This window comes from Schistocerca nitens, chromosome 3 (assembly GCF_023898315.1).
Source record: "Schistocerca nitens isolate TAMUIC-IGC-003100 chromosome 3, iqSchNite1.1, whole genome shotgun sequence".
In the NCBI taxonomy this organism is placed as follows: domain Eukaryota; kingdom Metazoa; phylum Arthropoda; class Insecta; order Orthoptera; family Acrididae; genus Schistocerca; species Schistocerca nitens.
The window spans coordinates 887795255-887822971 of NC_064616.1; the positions used below are offsets into that span (position 1 = coordinate 887795255).

General features: G+C 39.4%; 1 protein-coding gene and 1 non-coding gene across 4 annotated transcripts in view; one reads left to right on the top strand and one right to left on the bottom strand.

Annotated features, from left to right (window-relative positions):
• Positions 1-27717, top strand: part of LOC126248938 (dihydrolipoyl dehydrogenase, mitochondrial-like) — a 72110-nt gene extending 44393 nt beyond the window's left edge. For all 3 annotated transcript variants that reach the window (XM_049950451.1, XM_049950450.1, XM_049950452.1), the window contains exons 7-13: positions 6144-6245; positions 6322-6546; positions 10576-10712; positions 10919-11108; positions 11508-11645; positions 11771-11860; positions 25813-27717. In XM_049950451.1, the coding sequence (XP_049806408.1) occupies positions 6144-6245; positions 6322-6546; positions 10576-10712; positions 10919-11108; positions 11508-11645; positions 11771-11860; positions 25813-25878 (948 nt within the window). In that variant the 3' untranslated portion in view covers positions 25879-27717. The remainder of the gene's footprint in view (positions 1-6143; positions 6246-6321; positions 6547-10575; positions 10713-10918; positions 11109-11507; positions 11646-11770; positions 11861-25812) is intronic.
• Trnas-uga (transfer RNA serine (anticodon UGA)) lies at positions 16995-17069 on the bottom strand. The gene has a single exon. It is a non-coding gene; the product is annotated as a tRNA-Ser (tRNA).

The window sequence follows — 27717 nt, forward strand, 5'->3', positions numbered from 1 at the left end:
TACTGTGTGAGAAAATGGGGTAATGAGTGACATACTGAGGAGATTCTCTGTGTATGCTTTCACACCCTGTATTTTACCCCCTGCTACCTTCAGGTCCAGGCAACTTTGTCAGAAGATTTCTCTAAGTCTACAAATGCTATTAACACAAGTTTGCCTTTCTTTAACTTATCTTCTAATAGTAAACATTGCCTCAGACATTGCTACATTTCTTTGGAGTCCAAACTAATCTTTGCTGGGGTCAGCTTTTACCAGTTTTTCCATTCTTCTGTAAATAGGCAAAAGTATCAGGCATCAGTATTTTGAAGCCATGACATATTAAACTGCTTGTTCCACAATATTCACACCTGCCTGCGTCTGATTTCTTTGTAATTGTAATTATTACATATTTTAAGTCCGAGGTTATTTACCCTGTCCTGTACATCTTGCACACCAGGTGGAATAGTTTTGTCATGCCTGGCTCTCCCAAGTTCTGAGGTAGTGTCATCTGCTGCAGCCACCCTTTTTCAACTTAAGTATTTTAGCACTCTCTCAAATTCTTCTTGTATTATCATATTTACCATCTTATCTTCATCTTACATGCTCTTCTCTTTCCTTAATATTGCCTTCACATTCATTTTCCTTGTATAATCCCTCTATATATATTTCTTTCAGCTTTGCCTTCTGTGCTTCATACTGGTTTTCCATATGAGCTTTTGATATTCATGCAGCTGCTTTTCTTTTCTCCAAAGGTCTCGTTAATTTTCCTATAGGTGGAACCTGTTTTTCCCCTAGTTATATGTACCTCAATGGCTTTGCATGTGTTCTCCAGCCATTTTGCACTTTGACATCTGTATTACCTATTGCCTGCTTCATTTTGATATTTTCTTTCATCAATTAAATTCAATTTGTCTTGTGATAGCCAAGGATTTCTACTACACCTTGTCTTATTATCTATTTTATGTATTGTCCTTAGTTTTAATCTACGGTTTATAGCCAATATTTTACAGTAAAGAGTCCACATCTGCCCCAGGAAACGTTAAAATCAGGTTAAGAAATTGTGTTAACTGTATATAATCAGTCCAAAACCTTTTAGTGTGTTCTGGTCTTTTTCACTTATATAGTCTTCTTTCATGATTCTTAAACCAACTGTTAGTGATCATTAAATTATGCTCTGTGCAGAATTGTACCAGTCCGTATTCTATTTTCCTTTCTCTTCCTTTTCCAATTATCAAATTCCAGTCCCCCCATCTCACAACTAAATTTTTCTCTTCCATAACTAACTGAATAATTACTTTTACCTCATCATACATTATTTCAATCTCTTCATCATATGCGGCTTTAATTGACACACAAACATGCAGTACTATGGGGGTGTTGTCTTCATATCCGTCTTCGTTACAATAATGTGTTCACTATCATTATGTTGTTCATATTAGCTTCTCTACATTCATATTTTCTTATTCCTTATTATACATGCTTCTACATCACTCCTTGATTTTCCAGTGATAACTCTGCACTGACCGGACCAAAAGCCCTGTACTTCCTGCCACCACAAACGCCTACTTATCCGATTAAGAGATATATCATAGCATGCTCCAACCCATAGAATCCCAATCTTGTTTTTCGTGTTGGCAACAACCTTTTGAGTAGTGCCCCTGCCCTGCCCCCAGAGCTCTGAATATTTTAGCAAAGAGGATGCTATTGTCAGTAAACCATACGGTAGAGCTGTGTCCCTCAGTAATAATAGCTGTTGTAATTTGCCATTGGTTTCAGACAGTCAACAGTGACATGCTGGTTAATGTTTCAAGGCCAGCTCTGTCAATCATTGACACTGTTGCCCCTACAACTACTGAAACACTGCTGCCTCTCTTCTGGAACCACAGGTTAGTGTGGCCTCTCCAGACATCCCTCTGCTGTGGTTGCTCCTATGCTATGGTTATCTGTGTTGCTAAGGGGCACAAGCAACCTTGGCAAATTCCATGATTCATGGGAGGACTTCCAAATATGTTTTTGTAATTGTCTGTAAGTTGTTGATAATCCCCCTGTAATATGAGTAGTAGTTTCCCAGCCATTTTTATACTGTTTGATCTATCTTATCATTCAACATTGTAATTCATTCAAACAATGCCTAATTGGCCTTATAAGGTCTATGGGTCACTTTCATTCAGTATTCTTACAAAATCTGGCCACTGTGTCATTCCTATTTTAATGACTGAGAACAGTGTCATTTTAAAGGCATAGGTTTACAACCCTTGTCACAGCATTTTTATGTAGAGAATCATACATTGCATCCAGAAGATTTCAAAACAGAGAGAGAGGGAGAGAGAGAGAGGGAGAGAGAGAGAGAGAGAGAGAGAGAGAGAGAGAGAGAATAATAACATAATCTCCTTGTGCCCGTATACATAAATGAGATTCCAGCAGTGTGTAACATGACGTGTTTCTTCAAGGTGCTCTGTTTTTAATATCATTTGTTCAGTTGTGTGGTCCATGGTTTATGTGCTGCAGATCACCTGTGAAGTCTGTTACGGACATTACCTGACAAATGTGTGTGCTGTCATTACTGATGTATTTCTGTCAAAAGTGTATAGCCTTGGTTAGTGAAAAACTTCACCTGATTCCATATAATACTCGGCAAAAGCATAAGCAGTTCATTTTGTCAATCTTTTTCCATTGAAAAACGATCTTTATAACATGCTAATCCTTTCATTTCATAGCTTCATTGATCACTACAGAACATACAATGAGAAATATATATGCTGGATTGATGTATTCGGTGAGTATCAATAATCGTACCACTTTCATCTGCACTCAGTTTCATTCATCTTTTTCAACCACTGTAGCTTTTTCATTACTGTGAAATATGCTAGAGTGATGTGTGTCGTATCTATTACTCTTTCAGGTGGTTGTCCAGTGATTAAAAGCAAGCTAGTGTGTATAAGATATAAATAGGGAAGTTAGAAGAATGACTGTTATAAAAATAATAACTGGCAGACAGGTGAAAAGCAAAGATCGAAGCTTTCAATCAAGATAAAAGGTAAAAAACTGTAAAATCCCAATATACTGGTGTTGTATCTGGAAAAAGAATAATTAGCACAGTAAAAAGCATTAAAAGTAATGGTGGTATAAGGACCATCATTGAGATTTACAGACAGCTTGGAGTAAATCAGAAACTAAAGTGTGACTAATGAGACACCTAAAACGAATAGGAAGGATAGTGGTGCAGATAAAGGGAATTTGACGTACTGAGTCAAGGAATGTAATTGTGATGATGAGTGAGTTTAGGAAAGGAAAGTTTTTAAAAAATTAAAGTAGAAAAGTCCTGTTGTCTACCAGAAGGACAGTCTTTGTCAGGGGGAATGTATGGGGATCCAGAGGCTTGCTTATTGTAACAAACAACGTCACAACAATAAGCTCCTGAAATTCACCATCAAATAGCACAAGAAGATACTTCTGCAATGATTTTAGTTTATTTTGTCTTTCTTCTGAAAGGTATCATAGTTACGTTGCTGTGACTTGACAGTATCTTTAAAACTTTCCTTTATAATATTACTGGACGCTCAAAGGACTCTTATGAAGTTAATCGCAATATTAATTTGCATTGAAATTGATATTCAGAAATTCTTGACACTCTCGTTCATTGTTCAGCATTAACTCTTTAAAATTTCACAGTTTTTGCATTTTAGGTTGCATTTTTCACAGCTTGGTGGTATTTATTGAGAAATGGACATTTATGTACAGTCAGTTGATGTCTGCTGTAAACCATTTTCAAGTTAATAGAAAAACGTAACCCAAACACTATAGTGAGGGCATTCTGTCATGGTCCATGTGCATTCAACTTTTAACAACCATGTCAGTAGCAAAATAAAATTTGCCATTGGCATAAAGAAAAGAGAGCAGTCTGGTACTCATCAACATCTGAAATAAATAATACAAAACATGAGTCATATCAAGAATGATAGCCAGTATTGTGCAGTGCTGTAGGATTTTGTGTTTCATGAAGAGTATCTATCATTTGGTATCATCTGTTTTGGTTATTGATGGGCATAAAACTATGCTGAGATTTCGTCTGAATGCCTCATTCTACTTTTATCATGACACCTCGAGTATAATGCTTGACAAGTTTTCATTGTGTTTACACATGGGCAGGTTAAGTATTTTTGAATCTGTGATTTGTGGCTTTGCCTTTTAGAAGTTAAATCTTATCGCTATCTGTTCTAATACTTGTAAATGCAAAACAGTCATGGGGGTTTTGCGAGAGAGAAAGTATGTAGTTAGGAAAGCTTTTCAACATGCTACATAATTTCATACTTGTGATGTGTGACTTGCTACTTGAATCAGAAGTTTGCCTGTCTCAGAGTGCCTAGGAGAATTAGGTTCAGATTTGCACTATTCTTGAATGTAGCAGAAGGCATGATTGCAGGAGAAATGTATTCGGATTGGCACTATTCTTGAATGCAACACAAGGCATGATTGCTAGTCAAAAATAATTGTGGTTAAAGCACAAAACTGCGGATTATTGCACTATTATTTCTGGAATTCCTCATATTTCACTTTTCAATCATGGTTTTCCATCTACTTGCCTGTTACTTTTTTTGGTGTATTATACCTTTTATTTCCACTCTTGTCATAGTTTTGCTGTGGTTCTGGATCAGTCCTGTTTAAGTGAGTGACCTCAATGTCAGTGTGTGATATAGTGTATCCAATTGTCACTTCGCTGTCCCCAAATTCCTGTTGTTCTCTTACATGAGTCATGGTGGCCAGATTTCTGAGTGGTTTGCCAGTTCCTCCCCTCGTATACTCAAGTTTTTCCATGGTGCTTAACAGGAAGAAATGTTATCCAGAAGCTTGAGATTTTGTTTTGTTTAGTTATGCCAAAACTTTTATTTTGTTCTGAAAGTGGATCTGTTCTGGCAATACTTTTCCACTGTTATTAAATTTTTAAATATATTAACAGAATCTGTCGTCGGTTCCTGGTAGAACAACATTATAATAAATGAAAAGCACCAGTTTGCTTTTGTTCTACAATATATTGTATATTTCATTTATTATAAATTTTTAAACTTTTTTCAAAGTAGCTTGTAAATGAAAGCTCACTTCACTGAGTTATAGCTTGTATTAATTGTGTTACCACTGCCTACTTAAATACCTCACTTTGTTCTTAAAAAGGGATATTCGTACTATACTATGAAATAGCCTGATAGGAGAATGTGTGTTACGTGATTGGGAATAGGAACAGTGTCTTGGATAAGTAAGGGAAGACAAGCCGAATGTATCCCAAGATACATATGAAAGAATGTGAATCCATAGCACAAATAAAATATAAGGAATTTGTATTTTGTATGGAAATCAAGGTGCCTATAATAGGCTGTCTCCAAAACTGGATTAATGAATAGTTAAAATCTGCTTCATTTAAATGTGGTCTGTCACCTGTTGATGAATTTTGTTGTACGTTCCTTGTACTGGCACAAATTTCTACATGGCATTAAACCATTCGAAAATCTGCTACTTGTACAAGCATATGCCTTTGAAGCCTTTGATGATGATTAAACAATATGTGCTGTGCAGGGCGTATGGTATTGCAAAATATTGTTCCTACAGTCCACATTTCAAATGAGAAGGTGCACATTCTTGCACATTAAAGCTCTGAAATGGTAGCAGCTAGTGTCATTATGCCAAACAGCAACTTTTAAGTTAACATCAGATGCAGTACTGCAAGTACTTTTTTGCAGATTCATGTTATTGCATCTAATTACTGCAAAAACCAAATGCAGTTTTCCATGACTAGTATAGCAATATCCCTTATGTAATACACTGCAAGCTGTTCCACTCAACACTTACTTGTCTTTCCTTTATATTTTGTCTGTTCACATTGTCCAGGTTGTAATCTACATTGTTTTTTCTATTAGCTCATACTAGTGATAAGTGTTAAAAATCAAATACTGTGATCTTTTACATTGGACTTCCATACAACTGTGATGACATTTTGACTCGGATGTCAGCTTCACACTTTAGCAGAACTTCGTGCACTCTCAAATTTCATTTGTGTAGGTAGAGGTTTTTATATCTTCTTTCTTCATTTCACATAATCCTCTGTTACACATACACATTTAAAAATGTTATCATGATGTTTTTGTATTTTGTTCAACAGCTATTTTAATTTTCAGATAGATGAAGAAAGAATTGTCTCATCTACAGGGGCATTGTCTCTGAAGGAAGTCCCACAGAGATTAGTCTTGATTGGTGCTGGTGTAATTGGTTTAGAGTTGGTAAGTATTCAAGCTATTCAGTAAAATGTTCTGAACACTACCTCAGAGCCTACATTAATTACCGATTTATTTTCAGGGATCTGTTTGGTCAAGGTTGGGTGCAGAGGTAACTGCTGTGGAATTTCTTCCTTCTGTTGGCGGTGCAGGAATAGATGGAGAAGTTTCTAAAATGTTCCAGAGGATATTGACAAAGCAAGGTCTAAAATTCAAGCTGGGAACAAAAGTTACTGGTGCTGCTGTCCAGGGAAATGTAATTAAAGTCAGTGTTGAAAATGTGAAAGACTCTTCTAAAAAGGAGGAGGTAAGTGTTTAAATGAAAGAGAAAGTTATGATTTCTGTATACAGCTGTTCCACCACAGAAAGCCCATTACTTGTTAAAAGTTGTATTTTGTATGTAATATTGAAATTTATAACAGCCACAATCTTTTTTAATTTTGAATATTCAGTGTCATATAAGAAAAGAAGAAAGGCTTCTCCCTTTGCGGAAAGTAGGTTTTTTTAAGATAGGAGTGACTTCTTCCTGTATTCAAATGAATTGCACGAGGGTAAATTGTGGGAGCACCCTCCAGCTTGTTTTGCAAGTTTTGTTGCCAGTATGCGAGAGTGACAAGATGTGGTTAGTTAAAAATTACTGAGAAAAGACCACACTCTAAAAAATTATCGAGTGCATAAAGGGTGAAAATGTATCAAATCTCTCTCATTGAGAATTACAAAGATAGCTCCTGATTGGAAGATAAAAAATCACTTTTAATTTGTGAGGTTTAGATATAATTAGTTAATTTGTGTCTCTGCGTTCCTCCAGCAGTTTCTCTTGTCACACCAGTTTTCAGTTACCCTCTCCTCTTCTGTGTCTCCTTTAGGGTTAACCTGCACAATTATTTTCAATTCAGCTACTTTCTTTCCATCATAACAGCAATTAAAAGCTAATACTTGTGTCACAAAGGTTGGGCATGTGTTTCAAAGTAACCATAAACAAAGTTTGACTTTTTAAAATTGTGATTAGAACTTAGCAGATGTGAGCAGCTGTAAAAATATTTGGAGTTATGCAGATGTATGTTAATGTTTCTCCTATGTGCATAGAGATTGGAGTTCTCTGATGTATTTATTGGGAAGGGTTTCATTTTTGTAGAATCAGGGTCATATCAATGAGACAACTTGTCCAATGACACTAGTGTAACATGACGAGCATTTACAAAAATGACTGGACATGGGAGAGGACAATACATTGAGGTGACAAAAGTCATGGGATAGTGCCTAATATCATGTTGGATCTCCTTTTGCCTGGTGTAGCACAGCAACTTGCTGTTGCATGGACTCAGTAGGTTGTTGAAAGTCCCCTGCAGAAATATTGAACCATGCTGTCTTTATAGCCATCCATAATTATTAAACTGTTGCAGGTGCATGATTTTCTGCATGACCTGACCTCTCTATTACATTTTATAAGTGTTTGATGGGATTCATGTCTTGTAATCTGGGTGGCCAAATCATTCACTCAAATTGTCTTGAATGTTCTTCAATCAATCGCAAACAATTGTGGCCTGTTGACATGGCCCATTGTCATCCATAAAGTTCCATCATCGTTTGGGAACAAGTAGCCGAGCAAAACCATTTCCAGTCCATGATCAGTTCAGTTGGACCAGAGGACACAGCCCATTCCATGTAAACACAGCCCTCCACTGTTAAGATGCCACCACCAGCTTGCATAGTGACTTGTTGTCAACTTGGGTCTGTGGCGTTGTGGGGTCTGAACCACACTCAAACCCTACCATCGGCTCTTACCAACTGAAATTGGGACTCATTTGACTAGGCCGTAGTTTTCTAATCCTCTAGCATCCAACCGATATGGTCATGAGCCTAAGAGAGGTGCTGCTGGTAATGTCGTGCTGTTAGCAAAGGCACTGCATCGGTCATCTGCTGCCATAGCCCCTTAATGCCAAATTTCACCACTCTGTCGTAATGAATACATTTGTCATACATCCCATATTGATTTCTGCAGTTATTTTATGTAGCGTTGCTTGCGTGTTAACACTGACAACTCTACACAGGCACTGCTATTCTCAGTCATTAAGTGAAGGCCGTTGGCCACTGTGTTGTCCATTGTGAGAGGTAATGCCTGAAATGTGGTATTCTCAGCACACTATTGACACTTTGGATCTCAGTATTTGAATTCTGTAGCAATTTCCAAAATGGAATGTTCCCTGTGTCTAGCTCCAACTATCATTCCATGTTCAGAGTTTGTTAGTTCAGTCGTACAGCTTTAATCACATCGGGAACCTTTTCACATGAATCACCGGAGTACAAATGACAATTCTGCCAATGCACTGCCCTTTTATACCTTATGTACATGATACTTCCACCATCTGTATATGTGCATATTGCTATCCCATGACTTTTGTCTCCTCAGTGTAGTAGTGACAGGGTTTCCATTGCGAGCAGTTATTGTACCATCGAAGTAGTACTGTTCAGCAACTTCAGTCTGCACATGAATACACTTCCATATACCTTTAGTTGTGTCAGTGAGATACACTGACATGTTGCATCTTCCTGCTAATGAAAGGGCTTGGTTTTCTGGACTCTGCTATTGTCAGTGATGCATTATTATAATATTGAAGGAAAATGAGTAAGAACAATGTGAAACATGCCGTATTCTGCAGGGATGGGAAGTATTACTTGGCGTTTTTAATGAATGAACCACAGCTTCATCAAGTCAGTCTGTAACCTTGTGCCATGAATCAAATCATAAGATGTTTGGCAAAATTAAACATGATCTCTGTATCGTGTCCACTTTATTGGCACACTCTTGTGTTATTTGACTACAGTTCCAGTAACAGAAAGTGAAACTCTTAGACATTTAATTTGTGGAATCTGAAGCAATGCTGAAAAATTGCTAGACATTTCTGAAGATCACATAATATAACGTGTGACATTGTGTGTTCAAAGAACCAGAAATACTACCTGAAACACAGTGGTACAGAAGGTGATTACTTTTGAAGAATATCTTGCAAAAATGTAATTATATCAATAATTATTCATTGCAGTTTCCCTGCCTCATGATCAAAACACACATTGTTCACTGGATGTAAATAATATGGGATTCAAATAATTTTATGCTGTCATGTGAATTAATGAAGGATTTGTAACCCATGTGTGTTGTTTAATATGGTGGCAGTATATCTGAGAATTTTTTAATTTTGGGGACTTCTATAAGAATCTGTGAGGATTTCATATTTTCATTGACTAAAACAGACGAATTGAGGCAGCTTACTACTTAATTACACTTTGGAAAACAACAGTGTGGAGACATCATACAAAGGAAGCTGAAGCAATGTACTGAATTCTATACGGTTTGTTGCTTGGTTTTGAGCACCTCTAGCAGGCTCGCTAATCATTGAAGTCAATATTACTGCCCTTCATTTCTCGTACTTACAAGTCCATTTTGCATTTCTGAATTTTTGTACAGCATTAAGTGTTTAGTTTGTTTTTAATTCTCTGACTGCTTCATGCTTAAACTAGACAGCGGACAGTGTGTGTGTGTGTGTGTGTGTGTGTGTGTGTGTGTGTGTGTGTGTGTGCGCGCGTGTGCGCAGTTATTCTTTGTAGGCTTGATGTTGTCACACCGACGTGATGTGACTTGACACTAAATGGTGACACACAACAGGGCCATTGGGCTTTCCTACAGGGTGACAGAAAAGATAGTTGATGACTTGCAGAATTGTTGATAAAACAGTACATAGTTTCTTTAGTTAATGATAAAAAGTCACCATATCCTCCATTTATGCACTCACAAAATATGTTGTTGAGTTCTCTCTGTTTCTGTCTGCAGCGTAGTAAGTTACATGGAAACTCAAAACATTTCAATTGTTTCCACAAGCAGTAGTAAAGTAGAAATTGCTACAGGGAAATTTTTAATTTCAAACTTGAAATCTTGATTAAAGCATTTTATTGCCATTCTGTTAAAGAATTTATGGATAAAGTACATTCATGCTGTCTAGATGTTATAACCTTGCTGACTTACACTGGTGATTTTTTTTCTTCTTCTAATTGTTAGTAACGTACAAATACTGATTATTTGTTGGTATTTCTGGAAAAAAGTGCTCTTGTTGGATAAGGTGATAGCTTATCTTAGTCTAAAGTTGCCAGTACTGTTAAAAATAATATGTGTTACATCAAGTGAACAGATGTACTCATTGTGTACTGCATAGAAATTGTTCTGTTTTAGATTTTTTCCCTCCCCAAGTTTGAGTAAAATGTGATTTCCACTGCTCCCACAGAACTTTCTGTCCCTACTGAGTCTCAGTTCTTCCATTTAGATTCTTCTTTTCCTTTACAGCTGGAATGTGATGTTCTGCTTGTGTGTGTCGGAAGGAGACCGTACACTTCTAATTTGGGTCTTGAAGAAATTGGCATCGAACGGGATGAGAAGGGGAGAATTCCTGTCAATTCTAGATTTCAGACTGTAATACCAAAGTACGTAACCTTACTATTAAGTTTTCACTGTGATTAATAGTTTCTGAGTCCACTAAAATGAGGCAATCTCAATTACTACTCCAGATTTATTAATTGTTCTCAGTTTTAGAATTAAAAGGATATGTTACTATCTGCATTGTTATACTTATGTTCAAAAGTGGATTTTTTGATATGGTTGCAAAATATAAACTATTATTGTATTTCAGTATTTATGCTATTGGTGACACTATACATGGTCCAATGTTGGCTCACAAAGCTGAAGATGAGGGCATTGTGTGTGTAGAAGGCATTGCTGGAGGCCCAGTGCATATTGATTATAACTGCATTCCTTCTGTGATCTACACTCATCCAGAAGTTGGTTGGGTTGGTCACACTGAAGAGGATCTGAGAAGTGATGTGAGTACCTACTTGGTGGGGAGTAGTAAAAATGTTTATCTGATATGCCATATTTTTATAAATAATGTAATTATCAAATTTAGATTACCATTGCGACTGTTATTTCTTACTTCTAAGTTTACCCACACTGTATTATCTTGACACTAGTGTTCATCTTACAGAATTGTTCCCAACTATGTAAGCAGGTGATGGCTCGATTAATGTTCTTTTGTTACTCACAACAATCACCAATATCTACATCCTATTTAAATGTAATGTATGCCCAAGACAACATAAACAACCTTTATACCTATTTTTCTTTATTTCAAAAGATTCCAACCCTAGTTCCTCATAAAAGATAACCAGTGTATTACAATTTGATTATTTGTATGATGTGCATTACAAATTTATTTGTTCTAGGGTAGAGAATACAAAATTGGAAAATTTCCATTCGCTGCAAACAGCAGAGCAAAGACAAATAATGATACTGAGGGCTTTGTGAAGATCTTGGGAGACAAAGCGACAGACAGAATATTGGGTATTCATATCATAGGACCAGTAAGTTACTTGTAATCCACTAGAATTAATTTTCTCTGGTACTTAAGCTGTTGCATGGAACTACATTCTGACAATGATTTAAGCTGTCCATACACACATCATGTAACCGGATTTGTTTGTTGCAGGGCGCTGGAGAGTTAATCAATGAAGGAGTATTAGCAATGGAATATGGAGCATCTTGTGAGGATGTTGCAAGGGCATGTCATGCTCATCCAGTAAGTTCGAGTGATTGCGTGTAACAACTCAATCATATAATAATCTTTTAAGTTTGAATGTAGGATTGCTGTCCAGTTATTTTTTGCAAACATAACACAGTTTCCATTACGTCATAACAGCTTAAACCTACAAGAGTGAAACGCTTATATTTTATACTATTATAATTGATGTGTAAATTTCATTTTATTATGAAACTGTTGTATTACCCAGTCAGTTCAGATTCTGTTATAAGCACTATAGAAGATTGATGAAAACGATGTTGACTGAAATAAAACTATGGAAAAAGTCAGTTTCCATCTGTACTGCTAGAACTTGCGTTAAATATTAAAATCCATTGGGCTTGTAAGATAGTCTTCAAAGGCATAGCTCCACTTATATGGAAGTCATTACATGAAAATGCTACAAATGAGGGAAATATGAAGACAAAACTGAAAAACAAGAGGATTGGCACTGGGGAAAATTTTTGTATCTGCACAAGCATGACAATGCCGTGAAACCATGCTGTTGACACAAATATTACTACTGTAGTTGACAGTGGGTGCTCAACACAGAATCCAGTGTGCTGGACCCTGGAAGAGAAAAATAAATGTCATGTGCAGGTCATTCTGGAGAAAAAGCACAAAATGCAACCAGTGCGAATGACTGAATCAAATGGTGTGCAGAGCCAAGAGCGTAGCCCATTGTGAAAACCAGGTCTATGTTAATCGATCTCACTGTAAGAATTGAATGGCCTGGCTTGTTGCCGCTGGCAAACAAACATCTGGATGACTGGTTCTGCTCACACTGTCTGTGATACCTTTCTGCACTACTCTGGTATTACACCAAAACTAGCTCATCTGTGTTCACCTATGTCCTCTGGCAGGTACACTAAATCCCATCTCCCTAAAAAAAAAGCCACCACTTAGGGCTGAAAGTGGCATGGTTTCTACTATAATCTCCATTGCAAAACCGGAGAGGGTGCAAGACTGTCGGGCAGCATTTCTACCTTCAAAATAGGCCCAGACAACTCAACTGAGTCTGCTGGAAAGGTGGAAGTTTGTGGAGGCTGGTGCACTTGCATCAGCGGGGGCGAGGACTCGTCCATGGGTGAGTGGAAAAAGGAGGATACAGGTTCAGAATCTGTGGGCTCAGAGTCTGGAGTCATGGGAATGTTTGCCACCTGTGCTCTATTCTGTGGGCAAACATAGTATGGTGGAGGGCAGAGTGGTGGCAGAAGCAGATGTGCACACTGCCACAGTTGGTATCCTCCTACCAGGAAAACACTGTGACCAACTCGGTTGCCCAGATGGTGCGGAGACGGCATCATCATGGGTCCAGTGGATCATCAATGCAACTAATTTTAATGATGAATCAGCTGCACAAACAAATGTCAGTGTTTAGGACCCACCACTACTTCCAGCAGCTACCCATCAGGCCGGTCAAAAGACAGGGCCTAAAGGCACCCCGTGAGGCAAATGCAGTGGCCCACGATGTTACAGGGCACGCAGCTCGGAATGTAACAAATCTAAGGTTGCATGGCCAGCACCGATGCAAACATTCCACCAGACTGCACCCGTTAACTCGTGTCACCCCGTGTGTAGCCAGAAAGCTAGATGTTAAGACAACTGAAATGTGACTGCAGTCAAGATGCTGGATATCATTGCAAATGCAAAAATCTTCAAACTTCCGTGACACAAATTACCAACTATTATCAGATATGAGTGTCCAGGGCAGCCTTCACTAGAAAAATTGACTGATAACATCCAGGTAGTTGCTGTCAATGACCTGGAGAGCATTTGGCTACATATAGGAAATTAGACAAAGCATCCACCACCAACCACCACATACTTCCCAAAAAAGTGCCCGCGAAGTCAAATGTACTATGTCCCGAGGGTACTCTAGAACTGGCCTAGGGCAAAGCTGACACGGTGGTGCAGCCAGATTCTGTTCACAGGCCACGTAAACCTGCACAAGATGTTGGGTGTCACAATCAATCACCAGCCAGTGGACATATCGCCGTGCCCAAGTCTTAATATGAGGTGTGCTCCATTGCTATGCGTGCAGCATCTGGAGAATGTGAGGAAACAATGCAGGAGGGATGATTGTTCAAGAGCTTTGCACCTCTGTGGCAAGCATGGGTTCCTCCCTGGAAAACATTTAGTCGATCTCATAGTAGGAAAAACAAATGCCATGCTGAATCAGCTCCTGAAGGAGCTTGCTTGGCCCCCATCTGGACTGTGGAGATGATTTCCAGACCTCACACACCATCATAGGAAAATGCAGCAGTGTCCAATTAAAAAACAAGAGCGTGCTATGGATTGGGTTCTTCAGGCAACCACAGTGTGAATCTGCATTAGCATGTTGGGCTGTGGACTTGTAATGAATGTCATAAGAATAATTACTGAGAAAGAGTGCCCATCTCTGCAACTAGGGGGCAGTAGTATCCAGTAGCTTAGAATGAGGACAACATAGTTCAGTCAACGGCTTGTGGTCAGTGATGAATAGGAACTTCGCTCCACACGAAAAAACCTTGAAACCTTTGTAATACCTAAAATTACAGCCAGTGCCTCCTTTTCCAACTGTGAATAGTTACTATGCACAACTGAAAACGTCTTTGATGCATAGGCAATGAGCTGCTTGATACCATGTGTGTTCCATTGACACAGGAACATACCAATTCTGTAATGGGTTGTGCTGGTGGCCTGGTTTAACTTCTTATCTGACGTAAAAGAAGCCATACACGGAGCAGAGCACACACAACTTGAAGGACTGAAAACTCAGTTGACTGTTGGCAAACCCCATGAATTTGACACACTTTTGGTGAAGCCAGTTAAGAGGATAGCAGATGAATGTGGTCTGGGAAATAAACTTGATGTAGTAAGAAATCTTGCCTAAAAATACAGGAACTCTTCAGGCTCTCTGGCACCAGCAGTTTAACAATGGTTTTGATGTGCTTGTCCATAGAGACAAGGCCGTCTTTGTTAAGTACGCCTCAAAAACTACACTTCTGGGGCAAAAAAAGTTTTTCAAATTTGCAAGAAAGGCCATTCTCCAGAAGGCGTTGGAAAACTGCATACAGATTCCATAAATGCTCCTCTCACGTGGAGTCAGTGACCTGGATGTCATGAGATAATTGACTCAACAGGGAATATTCTTAATCAAATTCTCCAAATGTCTTTGACAAATTTGTGGGGCAGACAGAATTCCAAAGGGCAAGGAATTAAAATCATATAGCCAAAAAAACTGAGAAGTGGCACCCAATGACAACTGCCAATACGATTCACAGAAGTAGATGCAGCCTATGACAGGCACTGTCCTGACATCACCTCACTAGCATCATCAATGGTGTCATCATACAGTGGCTCTGCAGAAGGAAAGCCTGCCAGACCCCTTGAAGTGCCAGCTGCTGTTTACCATGATTATCTACCTTTGTCACCCACTACTTGTCAGAAAGCTCATTCCTTGCCAATGCTGTAAGTTAATATGATTCAGCAGCCTGGGCAACTTTGGCTAAAGAAGGGTCAGACAAGGCCAATGTCCTAGTTTGGTCCTTGGGGTCGGTTGCTAATTGGATGATCACATCCGTAATTAGCGAGTCCACATACAAGGTAGCACACTGGTGACACTCGGACACTTGCGTGAGAGACCTTGCAGGTCAGCGATCCAGTTTGCTCACCGGGGTGTTTGTTGTGCTGCTATCACGTGTTTGATGTCCAGAAACAGTGTGAACGATTGACAAGTCAGTCATGTTTCTTGGACACAATAGAGGACCTCAAATTTTGCATGTTGTTGTACAACCCACTCACTGTCCACGATAGCTATTTGCACTACTGCGCTGCGAGGCCCACACCATCTTATCTGTGGCCATTTGTATGTTTGCTGGTGGGGATACTAAAATAGTAAACCAAATGTATATTGATGAAGTCATCATAGAGTCATGAGTATTCTCATATTAATTGTGGCAGGAAAATAGTGTCCAAAAACAAGGAACACAATTTAGTTAAACACAATGATAGATCTAACAATGTAAACAATCAATTTTTGACAAAATAATTGAATCGATAAAATATCTACTCACCAAGCGGCAGTAGGACACACACATAAAAGAAATTTGTAATTAGGCCAGCTATGGGACTGCATCGGATGAGATTTGAAAACGTGAGAGCTTAAAGGTGGAAGACTGGGTAATATGCAAGACAGAGATTACTGATTAAACATCATGCATGAGTTTATAAGAGTGAAAAGCTAAGTGTATTGTACGTAACAGAGGTGAGAGGGGGAATTGTGAAAACTGGACAGGTAAGACAATGAAAGATGTAAAAAATTAAAACAGAGTGAAGAAAAGAATACTTACTTTGAAGAAATGTTGAGACGGAAGAAATTAAAAGGCCTCGTGGGTGGCAAGAACCGAGGACATCTTGCAGCACTAGTTTCCACTTGCGGAGTTGTAAGAAGAATCCAGATGGCACGTGTGGTGAAACAGGTGCCGAGGTCACGATTGTCATGTTCTAGAGCATGCTCTGCAACAGGATATTGCTTGGTGCCAGTTTACACTCCTTGCCTGTGCCTACTCATCCTAATTGATAATTTGGTGGTAGTCATGCCGATGTAAAAGGACGAACAGATTTTATATAACAGCTGATATATGATGTGTGGTGTTTCAAGGTGGCTCTCCCTCTGACAGTATGTGTTCTGCAGTTTCAGGGCTGTTATAGGTGGTGATAGGAGGGTGCATACGGCAGTACTTGCAGCGGGGAGGGTCACTGGGGTAGGAGCCATAGGGTAGGGTGATGTGTACAGGAGGTGCATAGGGTGTGATAAGAATATTGCAGACATTGGGAGGGTAACAAAAGTGCTGGGCAAGATTTCAGACTAAATGGATCTCATTTCAGGGCATGGTTTTAGGAAGTCATGGTCCTGTCAAAGTAGCTGATTAATACATTCCGGACCAGGATACTACTGAGTCACCAGTGGTGTGCTCCAAAGTTGTTTTTTGGATGGTCGGGCAGTACCAGGATTAGATGTGATGGCCTGGGAAATCTGCTTTTGAAATAGGCTTATGTACAGTGAAGGCTGAGGTGAGAATGGTAGTGTGTTGTAAATATTCTGCATCTGAACAAATACATTTGAAACTTCCTGGCAGATTAAAACTGTGTGCCCGACCGAGACTCGAACTCGGGACCTTTGCCTTTCACGGGCAAGTGCTCTACCAACTGAGCTACCGAAGCATGACTCACGCCTGGTACTCACAGCTTTACTTCTGCCAGTATCTTGTCTCCTACTTTCCAAACTTGCCACGGCTGTATGGGTTGGAACATTTAACATGGAAAGGATGGTGACTGTCAAAATGTAAGCACTCTTGTTTGTTGGTAGGTTTAACTTGGATGGAAGTGTGTAGCTGGCCTTTGGTGAGGACGAGATCAACATCAAGGAAAGTGGCATGGGATTCGGAATAGGGCTATGTGAAATTTAATAGGGAGAAGGTATTCAAAGATTCCAGGAATTTTAATAGGTGAGCCTCACCATGAGTCTCTATGGTAAAGATGTTATCAGTGTATCTAAACAAAACCAGGTGCTGAAGACTTTTAGATCCCAGGAAAGACCCCTCAAAGTGACTCATGAAAAGGTTGGCGTAGGAAGGAGCCATCCTGGTTCCCATGGCTATATCCTTGCTCTGTTTGTATGTCTGTCACTCAAAGGTGAAGTAGTTGTTAGTAAGTGTAAAGTTGATGAAGGTGAGAAGGAAGGACATCATAGGTTTGGAATCAGGTAGACACTGACTGAGGAAATGTTCAGCAGCAGACAGACCATGTATGTGGGGGATATTAGTATAGAGGGAGGTGGCATCAGTGGTGACAAGCAAGGTGTGTAGCAGGAGTGGTGCAAATTACAGACTATGTAGAAAATTGTTGGTAGCTTTGACATAGGAGGGGAGTCTTTGTACTATGGGTTGAAGGTGCTGATCAACTAAGACAGATATACATTTGGTGGGTGCTTTGAAGCCAGCAACTATAGGACGGCCGGGGTGATTGGGTTTGTGGATCTTAAGAAAGAGGTAAGAGGTGGGGATGCATGGTTTGGATGGGGTGAGAAGTTCTATGGATTGAGGTGTTAGTCCTTGAGACGGGCCTGACATTTTAGAGAGGTTCTGTAGGTCAGTTTGAATCATAGAGATGGGATCATAATGCAGATGCTGTAGGTAGTCAGACAGCTGGTGTAGACCTTCACTAACATACTCCTTTTGCCTATGTACCACAGTGGTAGATCCCTTGTCTGCGGAGAGGATAATGATGAAGTCGTCAGCTTTTAGGGAATGTAGATCCTGGAGCTCTGCAGAGCACAGGTTACGGTCATGTTGTAGGGACCTGAGGAAGTGTTGTGAAGCATTGCTGGATGTGAGGAATTCCTTCAAGGCTTGTAAGGGATGATTTTGAGGTAGTGGTGGTGGATGAGGTTGGGATCGTGGTGTGAGCTGTTGAAGGCAGGGTTCAGTGTCAGGTTTGTTGTTGGAAAGGTTTTGGGATTGGGTTGCAATTGATATCACATCTGAAGGAGAGCCTGTCTTCACCAAAGCAGCATGGGCAAATGCAAATTTAGGGCTGAAAGTGAGATCCTTAGATAATTCAGTCGGGAAGAGTGCTTTATATGAGAGGTTAAGGACAATGTATTGTTGTGACTGGTTCTTGTGATTATGGGTTACTCTTGGTCTGGGAGGCAGTAGTGAAGGCTGTGAGATGTTAAGGAGGTTGGCCAAGCTTGATTTGTAGGAGAGGAGTGGTGGTGGTTGATATAGATCACTGGTTAGCCAGGTAAGAGCAACAGATTACTGTCTTTGAAACTGTAAAAGAACTTAGTGATATGAAAAAAATAATTGGAAAAGAATAAAGGAAAAAATATAGATTGGGAAAGTCATGAAAACAGACAACATTTTGATAACTGGTTGAACAGGAAGTGAAAGTCATAGGAGAAAATGTAAACTTCTTATCTTGTCAATTAAAGTGGCGTAAGAGACGGCAATAAAAGTCGATCAGAGTGGTTTGTCGAAAAACAATAATTGCATATAAACAAGATAAGTGGAGGGTGGTAAAGAAAACAGCTGTCAAATTTGAGATAAATCGCCACTGCAATGAACTAGAAATTGTTGTGTAAATTCGTAAATAACCACAGAATTGTTACATGCAAATAAAAATGGAACTGTGTGTGCGCATGGAAATCGGTACTAGGAAAGATGTAGGAGCAAAGTGTTGATTAGTCTTGGTGATACAGATAAATACAGTTTCAAATACAGCTATCTCTTGCTCTTACTTGGCTAAACTGTGACCTATATGCCTCATCAGCCAATTTCCACCCCACCAGACTTGTCTCCTCCTACAAAATCCTGTAGTTACGTGCCCCTCATGTTGCCTTGGATGGTATCATTTGCCAAGCCAACTTCAAACTGCAACAACATGCCAGACTTCACATCAAAAAGCTATCCCACCTTCTCCTAAACTACCTGAACAGTGGTGTTTCTCTTCCTGTCTCTCTGCAGCTCCCTAAACAGTCGCACTGCCAACCACCACTCCTCTCCCACAAACCAAGCTTGGCCAACCTCCTTAACATCTGACAGCCTTCACCACTGCCTCCCCGACCAAGAATAGCCCATAATCACAAGAACCAGTTACAACAGTACAGTGTCCTTAACCTCTCATCTAAAGCAGTCTTCCCTCCTGAATTATCTGTATTATCTAAGGATCTCACTTTCAGCCCTAAACCTGCATTTGATCATGCTGCTTTGGTGAAGTACCTACCTTCCTTCACACTAATATCAGTTGTAACCCAGTCCCATAAACCTTTCGAACAACAAATCTGACATCGAACCCTAACAGTTCAGACCACGATCCCAACTTGATCCACCACCACTACCTCAGAATCATCCCTTACAAGCCTTCCAAGAATTCGTCACATCCCGCATTGCTTCACAACCCTTCCTCAGGTCCCTACAACATGACCTCTGCAGAACTCCAGGTTCTACATTCCCTAAAGGCTGGAGACTCCGTTATCCTCCCACTGTGGTACTTGACCGAAAGGAGTATGTTAGTGAAGATCTGCACCTCTACCTACAGCATCTGCCTTAAAGATTCTATCCCTATGATTCAAACTGACCTGCAGTCTCTCTTTAAAACCTCAGCCCACTAACAAGGACTAACATAGAACTTCTCACACTACCTAACCTTTTACCTTCTTCCTAAGATCCACAAACCCAATCATCCTGGCCGTCCTATAGCTGCTGGCTTCAAAGCACCCACCAAATGTATATCTGCCTGCAGCCCATAGTCCTGTATCAAAGCTACCAACCATTTTCTAGATCGTCTGTAATCCATGCCCGCCCCACTCCCACCACACACTTTGGCTGTCACTCTTGATGCCACCTCACTATATACCAATATTCCCCACATTACATGGTCTGTGAGCTGTTGAACATTTCCTCAGTCAGCACCCACCTGATTCCAAACCTATGACATCCTTCGTACTCACCTTAGTCAACTTTATACTTACCAACAAGTACTTCACCTTTGAGTGACAGACATACAAACAGATCAGGGGTATGGCCATGGGAACCAGAATGGCTCCTTCCTATGCCACCCTTTCTGTGGGTCGCTTGGAGGGGGCTTTCATGGGATCCACAAGTCTTCAGCCCCTGGTTTTGTTTAGATACATTAATGACATCTTTACCACATGGACTCATGGTGAGGCTAACCTGTTGAAATTCCTGGAATCTCTGAATACCTTCTCCCTATTAAATTTCACATGGCCCTATTCCGAATCCCATGCCACTTTCCTTGATGTTGATCTTGCCCTCACCAAAGGCCTGCTACACACTTCCATCAACATTAAACCTACCAATAAACAAGAGTGCTTACATTTTGACAGTCACCATCCTTTCCATTTCAAACGTTCCCTCCCATACAACATTGGTATCCAAGGCAAATGTATTTGTTTTTGCGCAGACTCTTTACAACAATGAACTGCCATTCTCACCTCCACCACTGCGTGTAATAACCCCACCAGACTATTTCAAAAGCAGTTTTCCCAGACCATCACATCCAATCCTGGTACTGCTAATCGCTCCAAACAACTATTTCGGAGCGCACCACTGGTGACTCATTATTATCCTGGTCTGGAATGTATTGATCAGCTACTTTGACAGGACCATGACTTCCTAAAACCATGCCCTGAAATGAGATCCATTCTGTCTGAGATTTTGCCCATCACACCCAGGACAGCTTTTTGTCACCCTCCCAATGTCTGCAACATTCTTATCTCATCCTATGCGCCTCCTGCACACGTCTCCCTACCCTTTGGCTCCTACCACCACCAATAGCAGCCCTGTAACTAGCAAAACACATACTATCAATGGGAGAGCCACCTGTGAAATGACACGTCGCGTACCAGCTGTTACGTAAACGCTGTTCAGCATTTTACATCGGCATAAGTACTACCAAATTATCAATTAGGATGAGTGGGCACAGGCAGAGGATGTGTTCTGGCAACCTGCAATATCCTGTTGCAGAGCATGCTCTACAACTTGACAATCGTGGCCTGGACACCAGTTTCACCACCCACGCCATCTGGATTCTTCCCCCAAACACTATTTTCTCAGAACTCCACAGTGGGAACTAGTGCTGCAACATGTCCTTGGTTCTCGCCACCCACCTAGCCTTTCAATTTACGTTAATTTCTTCCGTCTCAGCTTTTCTTCACAATAACTACACTTTTCTTCACTCTGTTTTAGTTTTCTACATCTTTCATTGTCTCCCCGGTCTGTGTTTCACTGTCTCCCCTCACCTCTGTTACGTACAATGCACTTAGCTTTTCAATCTTATTAAATCATGCATTATGTTTAATCAGTAATCTCTGTCATGCATATTACCTAGTCTTCCACCTTTAAGCTCACAGGTTTTCATATCTCGTCCAGTGCAGTCTTCAGGAATCATTCTTTCCTTCTCATCCCTTGTGGTAAATCTCCCCTGACCCACAGTTCTGGGTGACTTTCCTGAAATCTACCCCTTTTCCTAAACCTCTCCAGTCCTTTCTCTTCACCACTCTTCCTTCCCCTTCAACCCTTCTGCCTAAAGGAGGAGCCACTGGCTTCAAAAGCTTTGCCTAATTACAACCTTCTTTTATGTGTGTTTTCTGCTGCCGCTCAGTGAGTAGTTTTCTTATCTATCAAATTAAATTACAATGATAGATGTGCAGCACAGCATTGGTTGTACAGTGTGCTGAAAGGACATGCAGATGTGTGTTACTGTTTTCTAATTGACAGTGCCTTACACACTGTGATTTAGGCCTCCTGTCTTCTGTATCCCTGTTGCATACCACTGCACTTCAAACCTGCAGTGTTCTGTGGTCTCTGTGTTTACAGCTGAAAAACCTATACCAAATACCGTATTTACTCAAATCTAAACCACACTTTTTTTCCGGTTTTTGTAATCCAAAAAACCGCCTATGGCTTAGAATCGAGTGCAAAGTAAGCGGAAGTTCTGAAAAATGTTGGTAGGTGCCGCCACAACTAATTCTGCCATCAGATGTATGTAGCACTACACAGGCATGCTGTGCAGGCACAAAGATAAATGCTTGCGCCAAAACCTCTGCGTCAGTAAATAAATTACAGAAAAAAAAGGTAGATGACGAGCATTTTTCTCCACCCTGAGTTTCGACCACTGCATTTTCATACCTTATCCAATGAAGTAAATAGAAATTCCATATTGTTCATCTTCGAATGTAGCAGCCTTTAAAATATTTGTAGCAATAGAAATACATTTCTTTACACAAAAATACCAACCCAAGGCTTTAGGATTGTTGTACGAGTTGATACGCTGGGACTCAGTATGATTTCACGTAGCAGCACCTATTGCTTCGTGGAGCTTTGTGAAGTGCTTGTTGGTGTTAGTGAATCCTAATGAAGCACTTTCATTATAGTGCCAAATTCAAGAGGTAGTTATTTCTTTTGCAGAACAAAGTTCTAATCGTGCTGCAGGTCTGCAATACGCGATTGATGAGAGCAACGTCAGGCGATGGCGACTGCAGAGAGACAAATTATTTGAATGTTCAAGGAGCAGGAAAGCATTTAGTGGGCCAAAGTGTGGCCGATATCATGCACTAGAAGTGATTTTAAATGAATTTGTTTAGGAACACTGTCAGAAATTCCTGCCTGTGAATGCCGAAATTTTAAAAATTAAGGCACATGAATTTGCTAGAGAGCAAAAAATCGAAAATTTTAAGGCTAGTTGCAGCTGGATTGATCAGTTTATGAAGTGCTAGGGTTTTTCACTTAGGAGGCGAACTTCAGTTTTATAGAAGCTGCCGAAAAATTATGAAGAAAAGCTAGTGGAATTTCAGCGCTTCGTAATTAGGCGACGCACAGAAAAGCAATACCTTCTTGGTCAGATAGGAAATGCTGACCAAAGTCCCATATATTTTGACATGCCGTCAAATTATACGGTTGATGCCAAAGAAAGAAAGACATAAGTGTTCTTACCTCAGGGGGTTAGAAACAGCGGATGTCTATCATGCTTGGTTGTACAACAGATGGACATAAATTACTCCCGTTCATAGTTTTCTAGTGAAAGACTTTACCGAAATTGGAAGTAGTTCCAAAAACTGTAACTGTACGAGCAAATGAAACTGGGTTGTTTTCGGAGGACATGGTGCTGGAATGGATTAGGCGTGTGTGAAATCGTCCTGGCGCAATGCTTGGTTTACACAGACTGTTGGTATAAGATGCGTACGCAGGCCATACAACAACTGCAGTAAAACGAAAATTAGAGGAAAGCAAAACGGACTTGGCAGAATGACATAAATTCTGCAACCACTTGACGTCTGACGAAACCATTTAAGGACAAGCTTAAACGCATGTACACAGACTGGCTCTCTAAAAGCAACAGACAACTGACACCAACAGGACGTGTAAAACGCGCAAGTTTGTCGCAAGTGTGCCAGTGGAATTATGATACATGGAAGTGTGTTCCAAATCAGACTGTGCAACAAGCATTTAAAAAATATCCAATGCACTGGATGGTATGAAGGACGATGCTCCGTATGAAGAAATGAGCAACAACAAATCGAGTGATAGTGATTCAGAATCATAATGATATTTTAAACATTTCATATAAGATGTATTACAAACCAATTGAAATTTTGTTTTAAATTTCAGAGTTTAATTTCTAAGTTATTTTCATTCTTATTTTATAAGTGTTGCTACTCTGCATTGCACAGTATAGAGAAGCGTGGAGAGCTACATCAAACCAGTCTACGGACTGAAGATAACAACACACTCTGCATTTGAAGTCATCACTAAAAATCTACTACAAAAATCCGACTGACCAGACTGTTTGGGATGTTTGTCAATATGGCCAACTCTACGTTCTGAATTTTTTCCTACCTGTGACGAGATGGTTGCTGATAGGAACTTTTATGAATCATGAATCACATGCAGTATTCTCTTCATCATAAGGATAATACAAATGTAAACATTATGCCATGTATTGTTTCGTGTTTGCTGCTATCTCATTTAAATCCTGTCTGCCTAATGAACTACAAAATTAGAGAGAGACAACGGCAAACGCAGAAGAATATACATATCATGTCATGTTTATATTTGTATTATTCTTGTGCTGAATAGTGATAGTCAGAAATGAAGCACGCCAACTGACTAGATTTTTAAATCTAAGATGACTAATTTCTATGCAGAATGTAATGTACTAAAGAGGCGTCTGCAAAGATTTTCAAACGGAGAAAAATTTTCGCTAAACTCTCGTTCAGAACATCTTCTATCATACGCAGTATATTATTTGGTTCTTGTTGATCATTATCAAAGAAAGCAGCAGAATAAGTAACAACAAATAGCATTCTCTTGCCATTGTTTCGCTAATGAGACAATTCCTCTCTTTTGTTTTTTTAATTGTAAGCGGCGGTAGCACTCACAAAAGGAAGCCATGCCGCGAGCGGCGACAGGTCGTTGACACTCATTATCAGAATGCGACAAACAATGCATGACACAGCACAATAATGCATTTTTAGCATAGAGTGATGTAAATGCCTATAACAAAGAGAACGGCACTTATAAGATCAAAGCAAAATAAGCAATCAATTCAAACCAGATGAAGCACGTGAAAAAGGAAGGGTATCCCTATAAATACGGACGGAGCGCCTGACGCATAGCAATGGCTACCTGGTAAAGCTTAACTGCTAAGCTTACAAGTCGAACGAAACTACTGTAGCTGTATCTTTATCCATTCGACCTAAATTGTGTCTCATGTTACAATGGACCAACTCTGTTTAGATTTGGAGGTGCGGTCTAAAACTTTTCTCTCCCCTTGAATTTTGAGTCGCAAATTTCAGGTGCGGCTTAGATTAGGGAAAAATTTTTTTCCTTCATTTCGAATCTCATTTTTCAGGTGCGGCTTACATTCGAGTAAATACGGTACAGCCCCCGCTGGTGTGTGTTATTGATGAAACATCTGTTGCACACACTGCTGATTTTTATACTGGTAATAAACTATGTTGTAGATAATGAGTAAAGCTGTGGCCAACTTTCAGAACACTTCGTTGCACCTTTTAAATATTCATTAAGGTTTTAAAATTTTAATTAAAAATCTCATATTCGGTGAAAGTCCACCATGGACAATACTGTGTAAACTGTCAGCTGTGCCATTTGTCAACACTAAAACAGTGTGGAGGAATAGTAAATCATACATGAAGTATGAGAAAATTTAGCTTTAACTATGAACGTTATTTTAGAAAGCCACTGAAAAAGATTTTCATAGAAAATGGTAAAATCGACGTTCATAGTGTTTTGAAAATGATATTGTTTGCACTAATTTTTGCACTTTTATTTTGTCATATGTTCAGTAATCAGGTGGTAGTTCTGCTGTTATTATTATTTTATTATTATTATTATTATTAACACTTGTGTGTTCTCAATTTCCAGACATGCTCAGAGGCTCTCAGAGAAGGATGTCTGGCTGCCTACTTTGGAAAGCCAATCAATTTTTAGACTGTTGTGATATTAAAAAATCACAGATCTGTATCTGTAAGGAGAAAATGTTAAAGAATGAAAACTAAAGTATTTTCACTTTTTTATGCATTTTGTTAAGGAAATCAGTGATTTTAAATACTTTTCTGTCTTGTGTATAGAACTAAAATGATACAAGCAGCATTTTCACATCAATGATTTAAAAGAATCTTGTTAAATTATTTATCATGTTATGTTTACAACATATCTCATTACTGTAAAAGATCGTGCACATCTAGTGTAAGAAATGAAATCTTCACAAATTCTTGTTGCATTTTGGATAATTTATGAATTAAAATGTAAGCAAAAGATGCACTGCTTGCTGAAATTTAGTAGTTTAATGACACTACAATATTTTGTACATAAAAGAAAAAGGCTACCTATGTGCATTATGGTATGAAGCAGACTCTTGATGGAAACCACACACTTACCATTCCAATGGAACAATGTATCATTGTGATGAGACATTGGACGGCTGTTCAAATCTTTGATCAGCTGTACAGATAGATGTATGTCTCCTGTAGTTTCCCAAGATTACTTCAGGCAAAAGCCTTTAAAAGGAGGTAGCTGATTTCCTTCACCTATTCAAGCTTGTGCTCTGTCTGTAATGATGGATGGGATGTTTTGAACTCTAATCTTCCTTCTGTCAAGGTAAAGATTCACTTGCAAAACATCATTTTGGCTCCTTGAACTTCTCTTTTAAACAAGCATTGCAATTTCTTGCTGAACTCAGTTTGGTGTTCAAAACTGAAGACTGACACTAAGAAGCATGTGCATGTTTTACTGTGGATGTTCGCAGCCCAGTGTTGTTTTTTCTCTGAGGTTAGGAAGTAATGCTTCTTGTATTTGTGCTGAGATTGCATAATGTCCATGTAAAAGGGATAAGGGTATGAAATTACTGCTAAGTGTAGAATCGTAAGAAACTTCTTTTACACAATGTTCTCAAGGAATCAGTCATACCCTTATGCAACAAATTGTTAGTATTTACTTAGAGTAATTTAAGAAAGTCACAGAAGACGTTACTTTGAAGAGCTGTGTTTGGATTGAATGTTTGTAGCTTCCGAGTGGCTATGCACTCCTCTTTTTCCCATTTTATTTTGTGTGGAAGGGGAGAGGGGGTGCCCCCCCCCCCCTCCCCCTGCACAATCAATTGTATACATATACTAAGTGAGGTGGCACAGTGCAGTAAATTTAAGCATTACCACCTATATCAGATTAGGACATTGAAGCCAAGAAAGGGTGTCACCTGACTTGTACTCCAAAGAAATTGTTCAAAACTTCATCCAGCAACACAGATTGTTTTTCTGTGGTTTCTCTAAATTGCTTAACACAAATGCCAAGACATCTGTTTTTTTAAAAAGACAAAGTTGATTTCCTTCCTTATCCTAGTTGAATGTGAGCTTGTCCTATCTCTTTGACCTTGAGGTTGACATGATGCTGAAACATTATCTTCCTTCCTTCTTTCCACTATTTGTCCTCCCACTTAAAGTTCAACTGAACCTTGCATTTTTTTATGTAAATAGTTGATTTTATATGCAGTTGTGAAAGGATGCTGATCCTGTTTGTTATAGACTGAATAGGAAGTAGCAAGGAAAGTTAACATGGTGCAAATTTTTGATAGATATGCTATTTGCAACTACTGCTGGAACTGTTACAGGTTGATTGTTAAAGCAAAAGCTGGAATGAAACTTTATTATGCAAATGTGAGTACAAGCACCACTAATCTCTAAGAACTGGATTTGTGTTCCTTTGTGTTGTCAAATTTGGAACACATTTTCCAATTACTATTACGAAAATAAATTGAAAATAATTTTTAGTAGA